This window comes from Mus caroli, unplaced genomic scaffold (genome assembly GCF_978045245.1).
Source record: "Mus caroli unplaced genomic scaffold, Mus_caroli_1 scaffold_14, whole genome shotgun sequence".
NCBI lineage: Eukaryota > Metazoa > Chordata > Mammalia > Rodentia > Muridae > Mus > Mus caroli.
In genome coordinates this window covers 115,296,082-115,308,535 of record NW_028227269.1, presented here as the reverse complement: position 1 = coordinate 115,308,535, position 12,454 = coordinate 115,296,082, and the positions used below count along the sequence as shown (strand labels likewise).

At 40.4% G+C, this 12,454-nt stretch overlaps 1 protein-coding gene across 1 annotated transcript in view; it reads right to left on the bottom strand.

Annotated features, from left to right (window-relative positions):
* Positions 1–12,454, bottom strand: part of Rapgef5 (Rap guanine nucleotide exchange factor 5) — a 239,294-nt gene that overhangs the window by 39,926 nt on the left and 186,914 nt on the right. The window contains exons 12-16 of the mRNA XM_085830724.1: positions 11,183–11,261; positions 6,215–6,368; positions 5,061–5,158; positions 2,179–2,209; positions 1,218–1,296 (exon numbers count right to left, since the gene is read on the bottom strand). Coding sequence (XP_085686850.1) covers positions 1,218–1,296; positions 2,179–2,209; positions 5,061–5,158; positions 6,215–6,368; positions 11,183–11,261 — 441 coding nt within the window. The remainder of the gene's footprint in view (positions 1–1,217; positions 1,297–2,178; positions 2,210–5,060; positions 5,159–6,214; positions 6,369–11,182; positions 11,262–12,454) is intronic.

Here is a 12,454-nt window from a genome sequence, read left to right as displayed (position 1 = left end):
TTAAATAGCATCACTGAACTAAACCCAGGGATAATTTCCATACATGCAAAGGCAGCAAAGCAAGAGAATGGGCTGCCGCCACTGAACGCAAGCAAACACAGTCCCTGCGTCAGGCACTTGACAGTCTTTGCTTGGGTTAGGTTGCTCAAAGTGGAGACTCTGAACAAAGATCCAGTCTATCAGCTACTAAATAGAGGCTGAGTTTATCCTTGCTTAATAAACTGATGAACAGGGAGAGGCCGGAGGGCCTTGCAATACTGAGCCTCTTTGAAGCTCAGCTTAGCAAACTCTACAATTAAGTTATAGGAGAAATGGACAAGGAAGGTCAGCGATTAACAAATCAGGAGGTAAGGTAATTGCATTTGCTCTTTCATTTGGGGCAGATGACAGTTAACACGAGACAACAGAAACCTTTTGGCCAGAGCCATTAGACAAAGTGCCACACAACAGAATAAACTAAGATGTTTTATTTTGGAACTGTTCAAAAGGCTGAACAGATAGTAAGCCTTGACATGCTGAAGTTAAGTGTGTAGAGAAAGGTGTGTGTGAAACTTCTCAAGAGCATTTTACTTCCCCTCTCTCCTGCCATTCCTTCAGTCTTTGCCCAGACAAGGAACCTCTGCTGCCACTCACTCTGCAGTAATAAAGTACACTAGCACATGCAGGTTGCTAACAAGGACTTTCCACTCATGCTTGGTGAATGCCCAGCCTCCGTGGGCTGATAGAAGTCCTAAGCACTGACTCTGTCATGTACACTCTGGGAAAGTGGCAGGCCGAGGAACCACATGGGAATTTCTCCCACACCTATCCTCTTCTTTTCCTATTGTCTTTTCTAAGTCTCAGGGACTGACTTAGCTAAGGCTCTACACACTGGCTTTGGTGGCCCTTCAGGTCAAACCTGGACAATGAGGCATCTAGAGTGATGGTTTAAGGAAGAAAAAGCTGGTTTGCAGCATCTTTTGTATCTGCACTGCAGAACACTGGAATGCTCTGTGCATATATATATCCCTGTTCTTGCTCCCCAAATTTAGAATATTCATGGTCTTTGAAAGAACACTGCATTATCTAAACAAACCTAACAGCCAAACCAAGGAAGAAAAGCTATGCTAATATTTGATATTAGCATTCTAGTCAAAGAGGAATGACTTCCAGAAGTGACAGTTGCAGGCAGGATGTGATCCTGTAGGAGGAGGCGACTCTTGTACAAGGCTACTCACTTTCCTCTGTTTCTGCCACAGTTCCTCTGTGCTGGAGCCAGTTCTCCTTAAGACTGAATTGGTGGAAAAGGGCTTTATTCTGAGAAGAGGGAGAAGAAGAACAATGAACAAATGGATTCTGGCCCTCTGGAAAGTCAGAGCTGTTTCCAACATGTTCCAAAAGAACTAGCCAATTTTTTTTTTTAACATATAAAAATCTACCCATCCAATCTTAAGAGAAATAAAGTTGGAGATCCTTCAATCAACAAATGTACGCGTCAGGATTGTGAGCCTTAGAGTGGAGCTTGGCCAAGGCCAAAGCAGGCATAAAGTTCCTCTGTCTATTCAGAGCCTGTTACTAGAGGAGACTCCAGAAACACTCATGATTCTTTAGGAAGACACTGTCTCCATCCCAACACAGGCTCTGAGACACAGTTACAACAATCTCAGTTCCTGCCTTTTCCACTTTGAAGAACTCTGTGAGGTCATTTCCCACTCCCAGCACTGGCTACCAGGGTTACCCCCATTCTACCTAACACTGACCATTGTCCTCTCCTGTGTTCCTCTCAAGGTCGGTGGAAATAAAACACACCGGCTACTATCTCTCTTGTCAAAGTGTGAAACTCTTCAGAAAACTTCCTTACTCTCGGAGTAAGAAAATCCTTCACTTAAGATTCTTACTTGGGTTCAGAGGGAGGGATATGAGCAGTTTAAAATTCAAATTTTTATCAATTTGGGAACAACAGGGAAGTTCTGAGACTTTAAAATGTACCAAAAAGTATACACATTGTCGAGAAGTCAAAGGTCCATATACAAATAGGTTGGAACACAGCAAGGCAGGAAAGTGCAGGCCAGCTGCATCCCTGGATTTCCCAGCTCACCCTGATCGACTAGGGGCAGTATTCACTTTAAGTTGGACAGGGCAAGCTGTGTGAGCCACACCTCCTCCCCGTCTCCCTCAGACAAGAAAGCCTTTGCCTACCTTCTTCTGTGGTGAGTATTCATCAACAGTGCTACAAAGAGAAAGGTAAAACATGAGATTCCCACAGAAGACTCATTCGCAGGAACACTGTAGAGAATGCCATTCTTTAAAGAAGGCGAAGCGGAACCAGTGAGATGAATCACTAATTACCAAACCTGACGGCCCAGGATCTACACAGTGGGATGGCAGAACTGAACCTAAGGGTGGTGCTGAGTTATACAGGAAAGCAGACTAAGCAAGCTACGGGGGATGAGCTACAGGGGACGAGCCCATCAGCAGCATCCCCCATATCCCTACCACAGAATCTCTAAGTTCCTGCCTTGATTTCCCTTGATGATAGACTGCAATCTTAAGCCAAGTAAGATCTCTCCTTCTAAGTTGTTTTTGTTGGTGTCTTATCACAGCAAACACTGTGGCATACCCCCACACCCAAACAAGTAAGTAAATATCTAAGTAAGTAAATAAATAAATGTCATAAAAAAAAAGAAAAAAAAAACCCAGGACAAAATAACTCTGGTATAGTGGTGAATGTCTGTAATCCCTACACTCCAGAGGCTAAGCAGAGGCAAGATGATGATCTGTCTGGACTACATCATGAATTTTAGGGCAGTCTGGACTACAGACCATCTCAAAACAAAATACAAAGTCAGAACACATTATTTATTAATGTACTATGTATAATGCATCTATCACTGTGTTCTAAGTTTCAAATGAAACAGGAGAAAAAAAATAGAAGGTAGCTACTGAACACATGCATTGTGTTTTCTACTTCCAGAAAGTAAAGCTAATACTTGGGAGGAAAACTGGGCCTGTCAGCCTATTGAAACACAGTAGACATGAATAGGGGGTAGGGGTGCTCTTTCTCTCCCCCTACCCTGTTTGAAAAGCAACACGTATTAACAAGAAAAGACTTTGTCGTGTAGTAATAGATCCGTGGTGGAACCATTTTCTAGCTAAGTAATCCAGCATCGTCTCTAGATGGGTCTGTAGAGCAGAACTGAGGACACCGTGCAGTTCTACAGATGCCTCTCTAACCACTGACCCTGCATCACTGGAGGCCCCGATGGCTATCTCCACTCTGAAGAGAGCTGCACACACCATCAGGCTAACCATCCACACCAGGTACTCATCATATACTCAGAAAGTCACACACTGGCCATCCAGAGAACTGTAATGAGCATAACATTGGGGCCCAAGTCTCGTTCTAAAATGGAAAGACATGTCATAGTCTTATACTAAATAAGCAAGCACCCTTTCTTGGTGTGGGCGTGTTGAGGACCCCCTTCTGTGTGTGTGTTGGGGATCCCTGTCTCTGTATGTGTTGGGAATCCCCTTCTGTGTGTGTTGGTGACCCCTTCTGTGTGCGCATGTGTTGGGGACCCTCTTCTGTGTTTGTGTGTATTGGGGACCCCTTCTGTGTGTGCCTGTGTTGGGGACCTTGTTCTCTCTCTCTCTCTCTCTCTCTGTGTGTGTGTTTGGAACCCCCTTCTGTGTGTTGGGGACCCCCATCTGTGTGTGCTTGTGTTGGGGACCTCCTTCTTTGTGTGCATGTGTTGGGGACCCTGTTCTCTGTGTGTGTGTGTTGGAGACCCCATCTGTGTGTGCATGTGTTGGGGACCCCCTTTTCTTTGTATTTGTGTTGGGGGATGACCCACAGCTTTGGCTTGCTAACCCTAACCCTCACCTCCAGCCCAACTGTATCTTAACCCAATTTTCTCATTTCAATTTGCCATTTCCACTCTAATGTAAAATTTTAATGGAATGTACTAGATTTCAGTGACATGGTTAATCTATTTAAGTGCACTAAGCCAGGCATTAAGGTTTCCCAACTGTAACAGCTCTGCCTTATAGTACAGACCTCCTCCAAAGGAGAGATTAATTGTCATAAGGTTTATCTTTCTTTCCTTTCCCCTTTTGATTCATTTACTAATTTATAATTTCACATCAATATTAACTAGGATCTTCATATTTAATAGGATACAGACTGTGATCACCATAGTTTATCACATTCATTTCTAAAACACTGTCCCACCTTGCACCTGTTTTCTCAGGATGCAATTCTGACAACCTGAGATGAAGGCTTACGCATCATGCTGCTTAAGACTAATCTATACATGTCTTTATTTGTAATGGGGACCCTTCACTGCAGTTAAATCAGGCTTTAAATCTCAAACCAGTTATCTGGCTGGCCTGAACCGACATTCCTAAGAAGTGCACTCACTGTCGCCCAAGTCGTAAAAGTGTCTAGCTTGATGATGGTGCACTCGTTTGCAACTGCAGGACAAACTGGACAAGCTTGGCAAAGACTGCATCTCAGAACCGAATAAGGACCCTATGGTCTCATATACAAAATTAACAGAGATGCCGCTAAAACCTAGAAAAGTCAGGTGCTGCCATATTGAAAGATTTACAAGTGCTACTTATGGGACACTTGGGCATGCCAACAGTTAATAGAGAAATTGATTTTCTCCAATCTTTCTAAACCGATATGGAAACCTCTCAGATCTCATAACACATTGAGCCTATGTAATTCTCTGTGACTCACTGGGACCTATTTATAAGTCCTTTCTTCCCTATTCCATAGAGATTGCCCAGAGCCCCCAAACAATAAGCTAAATATGTGACTTAAAATTAAGGAATAATTTACTATTTTTATGTACTCAGGCTGTCATGGCTCATTCTGCTTTTACCATAGAAAACATAAAATAAAAAAGGAAAGGTCTGGAGTCTGATTCATTTTCTTTTATTTTGATTTATAAAAAATAAAAACAAACAATTTACTGCTAGAAATGCTAAAAATTAGTTTTCTATACACAATGGACCAAAATTCTTTCATTTGCTTCTGTGTTCCCTAACTGCTACAAGCAAAGCTAAATACTCACTGACGGCGGTGCATGCCAAGTATCTTCTGAAACTCTTTCAGCTCTTTCTCAAGAATCGGATATTCATAGACATCATCCAGCACGTTCCTATATATGGTCTGTGGAGAGGATGGAGACGACAAATGGCAAATATAACAATTTAGCGTGAGGATTCTGTGAGGATTTCAATGAAGATAGGGTTGGCCATACAGCTCAGTGGCCAAACACGTTTAGTTTGTATTAAGTCCCTGAGTTCAATCCCAACACCACCAATGAAGAAAAAGTCTCAGGTAATGGCTATCTTATTCCAGGAAGTAATGTGGTCTCCAGCCACTCAACGACCTGGTTGCTTTTAAAGACTGTAGCAGATGCTGAAAACAGACATCTCTTAGTTGGCTACTACAGACATCCATGAGTAGTTCGGATCTCAAAAGAGAATATCTGCATGACTGCTTGGAAGGAAAATATATTAAAATAACCAGTGGGCTTAAGAAATAACGTGAATTAAGGCAGAGGGACAGTGAGATAAGCTTTTAACTGGAAGCCTAAAAGGAATGTTAAGTTCAACGCCATTTCCTCTATGTCTTGCTAAAATCCCACTCTATCCTCTCTATGTGCTGACTTGTGCACACAATGTCAAGCTCTATTCCACGTAAACTATCAATATTTAGACAAGGTGCTTTATCTAGGTTAGTGTCTTTCAGATTCCTACTGTTCTCAAAGTATATTGTCAAAAGCCTATTCTCAAATACAATTCTCAAGCATAGGCTATAGTTAAAATTCACATAATAATACAATATACATATCTAAGTTTTATTTGCCTGTATAGACATTGTCATTTTAACATTATCATATATCTAACATTAAGTAGCATCAAATCTTAAAGTATGTTTTGGCGTTATGTTATTTAACTCACAATGAAAATTCTGATGATTTAAACAACCCACCCAAAATTGGCACATATAAAACTTCCATGCATAGTTTTTCATAATATATTTAAATTTTTAAAAATTGAGTTCCTACTTATATAGAGAATGCCAGGTATTGGAAGTCAAGATGAATTTATATTTTCACTGAATCGGACACAAAAATTGAGTGACCAAAAATGAGATTTTTGAAGCACAGAGTTGAAAATAAAATCAATCATGTCACAATATCTGAAAGCGCTGGCACACCTTTAGAAACATTTTTGAATGCTCATCTTCATGTAGCCAGTCCTTGTACAGAGAAATCCACTGGGAAACCAGATGTAAGACCTTGCGCTTCCGACAAGGGACATCTGAGTTTTCTTCTTCCCCTTGATTCTTATTCTTATTCTTGGCAGAATAGGTGCACATGGTTAAGAAAGAGTACCGTGTTGTTGGAATACAAAATGTGAAAAGGCCCATGCGACCAATTTTTTACAAAATAGGCTGAAGTATATTTTCCAAAGAATTTAGAACTGTATAAAAGGTAAAAGGACAGAACCTGAGTATAGAGAACAGAAGGCGGGCTGTGGAAAGAATAAAAGCAGACGCAGCAAACGCGGCATCCCCAGTGGGAAGCTGTGCTGTCGTCCTGAAGCTGAGGGCTGGTCTGTCACACTGGCAGCTGCTGACAAAGCCCCTCAGCAGCATGGGATTTATGTCAGTTCAAAGCGACATGAGGTGGCCCACTGATTTCAAGAGTAGCTTCTAGAGAAGAGCCTGTCTTACCACACAGGTGAATACTGCTTCAGTGAGGAACATCAGAAGGAGAGTAGGCAATCTTTGATCTTTAGAAATTCATATTTTATAAAAACCAGTTACTTCTAAAGTTGCTCCAGATGAGCACAGCTGTCGGGAGCACAGTTTATGATCTGATGCGAATGCCCACTCCTAAGGATTTATTGAAGAAAGGAAGGACTAGATAAACGTGCAAAGACATAGGTATAAAGGGCTGCAGAGTTTCACCTTCATTAATGTAAATTAAAAACTTAACAGGGGAAGGCCTAAATGCTCCAGCAAGAAGTCAGTTAAATAAATGATTAGATATTCATTAAATAAATTACTCTGCAGCCATAAAAACAGGGCCCAGTATGAAGTACATATATTGAAGTGAACATTCATGGTATATTGTTGAGCACAAAAACAAAAACCTAGCAGCATTATCTACTTAGGTTAATAATGTTTACATGAATATTTTAATAAGAATGCTTATATGAATATTTTAATAATGCTCCCATGAATATTTTAATTAACTGGAAAGTCATGCAGATGGTTAACAGTGGCTTTTCAATGTAGTGAGATTTTAGAATATCTGTATAATAATTAACATTTCCTAATTTATATGTAATGACCATGTGTTAACTACATTATTAAAATAACTTCAAAGTAAAAAGCTTAAAGCCTAGGAATGAAACAAGAGCTCAGCACTGTCTAAGGTCATCTTTTTTTTTTTTTAAATCTCTCAAAATGATCATCTTTCTAGCCTCTTCATCCTAGCCCCCGACAAAGTCTCATGTAGCACAGGCTAGCCTCAACTTTTCATCCTCTAGCCTCTGCCTCCCAAGTGCTGGGATTACAGGTGTGCACCACCATTCCCAGCCCTCAGCCATCCTAATGGTGTTGAAAAGCTAACTAGACGTAGAAGCATTAGGAGATGGTTCATCAAGACTGCATATCTGTGAGTACCAACGAACAGCTGCAAAACAGAAATGAGTTGTACATCAGACTTCGTAAGCGCGGAAAAACATGACTCACTTTCACCCTAACCTGCAAGAATATGCTGAGGCCACCTTTAAAGTCTACTTGTGAAATAAAGTCAGCCAACCAACCAACCAACCAACCAACCAACCAATAAAAACGCCCAAAAGTGTCTACTTCTTTTAGTTTTTTTCTTGAAAGGCAAATATAAAGGTTAGTCCTATGTTATTTCCATTTGCACATGTGTTCTTTTTAAAAATATCTAGTAAGGAAGAAGACACAGTCAGTTGTGAAACACCCAACAACTCTCTTTTCTAGTGGAGATCTGAGCTTCTCTTCATTCAAATGTCGTATTTAAGTCCCACCTACATCAGCAGAATAAAGCAATTTCAAGGCCACAAGCGTTCAACTGTTATTCTAAATTTATATTTATTAATATTTATTTTCTTAACCTCATGTTCCCTACCATATATGTATCTTTTTAGAACGCTCACTCATTAAGTTTGCCTTTGAGTTCTGCTTTGTTATGGTAGGGCGTAAGTCCCTTTATATTTTGCTCAGGCATAATCATACTGATTAATAAATGCAGTGGTGGGGGAGGGGCACTGGGTGAGCTGCAGGTTCTTTGTAATGCACTGAATATTAGCTGGCCCAGGCTATGAGCTTCAATAATGTGCTTTACTATGATAAAAGTCGAAAGCCATCCAATCCTATTACAATGAAAATATCCATATAAAATATCCAAGCCCTGTAAAATGGTCCCCATAAATCTATAAACAGTGTTTAAAAAAAAATCATGGGAAAAACAAACAAAAATGACCTGGGCCCACAGTAGTGGAATACAGTAAGCATCTTCATGAAGACAGGACCCAAAATTGATATTTGATACAGATGTCATAGCTTTGATTGTGGCTTGTTTGATTCCACAGATGGCAAGAAACAAAAGATGACTGTGCAGAAAAATTTGTAGTTTAAAATGTTTGCCATTTTGTTGATTTTAATAATCAAAAGGTTGCAAAAATAACTAAAATTTCATAAAATTGTCCTAGTTAAAGACTGAAATCACTGATATCCAAGGAGACCCTCAGACATTCTTTAGAAATATCTGCAGGGGCAGTAAATTATTAAGTGGCTAAACAAATATTAGGATCATTGCTGAAGTCAATAGTTTGAAGGCATCTAATTTGCTATAGGACATGCTTCTTATTACTGCTGATTTTTTAAACAGTTTGGAAACATATTGTTGAAATTTTCCAAATTCAAAACTAACGTTTCAAGATTAGTTTTATGAGTTAGATTTTAGACATTGTCAAAATATCTGTATTTTTGCTTAGTCAGAGGATGCAGTAAAGCAAGAAAGCAGTTAATATGTGCATACGTGTCATTTCTAGTTCATATATACGTATATCAATATATAAACCCTTTTGCTTCTGTGTGTGTGCGCATGTGTTTGTGTGTGTGTGCACCTGCAGGTGGAGGTCAGAGGCCGACCATGAATGACATTCCTTAGGCAGCATCTACTGGTTTGAAGCAGGGTTTCTTACAGGCCTGGGACTTACCTGGCCAGCAATCTGACAGCTCTGTCTGTCTCCACCTCCCCAGCACCAGGATCACACCCACCAAGCTTAGCTTTACCTTGGTTCTAGAGAATAAACATAGATCCTCAAACTTTACTGAGACATCTCTTAGCTCTACCTTTCCTCTGAGACAGGTGTCTACACCCAAGCTGGTCGTGACCTCAGTGATCTTCCTGTCTCAGCATTCTGAGTGCTGGGATTACAGTTATGTGCCACCAAGTCTAGTAGATAGTTATATGGTCTTTTAATAGACACGCCATTTTTTAAACACATTTAAATATTTAAGGTATTCTCATACACACACACACACACACACACACACACACACACACACATATATATTTTGGTTGGAACCCTAGCCTTTAACGGCTGAGCCATCTCTCCAGCCCTAAGGTATTCTTTTTGATAGGAAAATGCAGTATAGTTGGGAGACATGTAACAATTATTTAACAGGTAATGAATTTTAAATGGGTATTATTAAGTTTTAATAAAATCTTTGCCATATAACCCATTTTCCTTAACATTTTGTGTGAATTGAAATGGAATCTCTAGTATGGTTTAATAAAAGCAGTAAAGTTTCTATAAAATGCTTAAAGGCTATAATTAATTTTATTATTACCAGCAATAAAATTAATTAACTAAATTAATTTATTAAATATTGAACTGCTTTTGAAGCATCTTCTCTAAGCAGAGTGAGGCAAGAAGCCCTGTTGGAGACTTCTAGTCAGTTTATGTGGGCTTATGGCCTTTATGCAGCATCTCTCTCTCTCTGGTTACTGAGTAAAACTATAAGGCTTTCTTAGCAGGCAGTTAACCTTCTAATCCCATCTGACACTTGAGGAAAGCATGCAGTGAGTGGCAACATTCCAAAAAGATAACTGCATCCAGAGAAGGGGATAGACTTCCCATGGGGAGGAACACACACACACACACACACTCACATACACACATTCACACACATACACACACTCTCACACTCACATACTCATACTCACATACTTATACACATATTCACACATTTGCTCACACACATACACTCACACTCACACTCAAACATACACATGTGCTCACACACACACTCTCACATACATATACACACTCATACTCACAGCGACACATTCACACACACTCAAACAAACACACACACAGAAACAATACTCACTCAAACATATTCACATACATTCAAATACATTCAAACATGCTCACACATACACTCAAATACTCAAACATACATATACACTCAAACATATTCACACATACATTCACACACACACTTATTCACACACACCCTCACACATACACACTTACTCATAAACACCCTCACACACTCACATACCCTCACTCACACAAACTCACTCACACACACATTCACACACTCAAACATACTCATTCACACTCTCTCTCTCTCTCTCTCTCTCTCACACACACACACACACACACAGGAGGTTCATTTGCACAGGAGGTCTGACTCTAAGTGGCTGTGGCTGACTCTCCTATAAGGATACTTATTGTTTGTTATTGTCAATCCTCTTGACCTGCTGACTTGGGTTTATCCAGAAGGCAACATTACCTCCAGCTTCCTAAGCAACCATGAGAAACAGAAATAAAGCAAACATGTTCTAAACAGTACACTTTGCCCACAAACGGAATGTAAGGGCGGCAGTGGCGGCGGCAGCGGCAGCAGCAGCAGCAGCAGCAGCAGCAGCAGCAGCAGCAGCACATCCCCCACTGCCCCTGTCTGCCCTGTCCCGTTCCATCTTCACCATGGATATCACTGCATTAATATTTAACATAGCCACACTCCACCGTGGGTTGAGTAAATTAAGAAAGGCAGTTAATTCCTAATGTGGGACATCTTTCTGAGAGAAAGCCAGCACGGTGTCCTGCAGTTAATGAAGGATATTGTCTTAGCAGCGCCTGGCACAAGTCATCAGTTGTCATGAATACGGTGTACGTGAGGAGGAAGTCATCAAGGAGTGTTTCTGCAAAGGAAGAAAATAAACATGGTGTGGGCAGAGAAAGGACAAGGTGGCACCCGAATAGCATCCATTGCCAAAACACTGCGAATGATAGGGGCTGGCATAAAATTCTATGCACAAATGCACTATTTACTAAAGATAAGCTTTGAAAAAATTCTTTACACAGAATGCTTCAAACAGCAAAGTCTTTTTTCCTGACAAAGCTTTTACAGTATGCGATTCTTATGTTGTTCCACTTACTAAGAGATCAATTATACTTGGGAGTAGAGGTGTTTATGAAAAACCAATGCATAAAGAATATGCTTTTGAGCTGGGCGTGGTAGTGCACGCCTTTACTCCCAGCACTTGGGAGGCAGAGGTAGGTGGATTTCTGAGTTCAAGGCCAGCCTGGTCTACAAAGTGAGTTCCAGGACAGCCAGGGCTACACAGAGAAACCCTGTCTCGAAAAAAAACCAAACCAAAACAAAAAAAGAATATGCTTTTGAAATGAAGCTCCTAAGCTTTCTGAGGTATACAATCCAGTTGTACAGGGAGTGAAACATTTCATGTTCTGATAAAGGAAGACTTTCTAAAACCATTTGTTATCATTTAGGGCAAGAATGAGGGTAAGAAAACCCACAACACACACACACACACACACACCAGGTCTCAAGTCATCTTTACCGTTCGAACGCATCTATGACACGCTCGGTCGATGGCAAGTGTTTATTGAGAACCCATGGGCCCTTAGGTTTGTATCAACATCACAAGAAAGGTAGTCAGAAAAAGATAATGCAAGATTTTCTTTCTAGGGTGGAGCCTGACCTGAATCCCTTAAAACTGGAAACAATTCTAGCCTAAACCATGACCATGCTTCTTCCCCATTCTATTTGTAACTTTGTATTTTCAGTTACTGTGTAAAATAAGAGGTTATAGTGTGACACTTTACACACACTGATCATGGGACTTGACTCATTTTGCTCCCTTAAATCCATTTTGTTTGTTTGTTTGTTTTTCACCTGTGTCTTGAGTGTTCTTTGAAAAGTTTCCATGTGATATGGGGCTGTAAAATGGACAAACCCTGACCCCTGCTCCCAACACAATTTCCAGTGCCACAGAATTTCTACCACAACAGAAATTGTATGTAAAATGCAAAGTAGCCTCACGGAAGTATCTCTGCCTAGTCAATATTCATTTTACAACACGATTTAATTTCC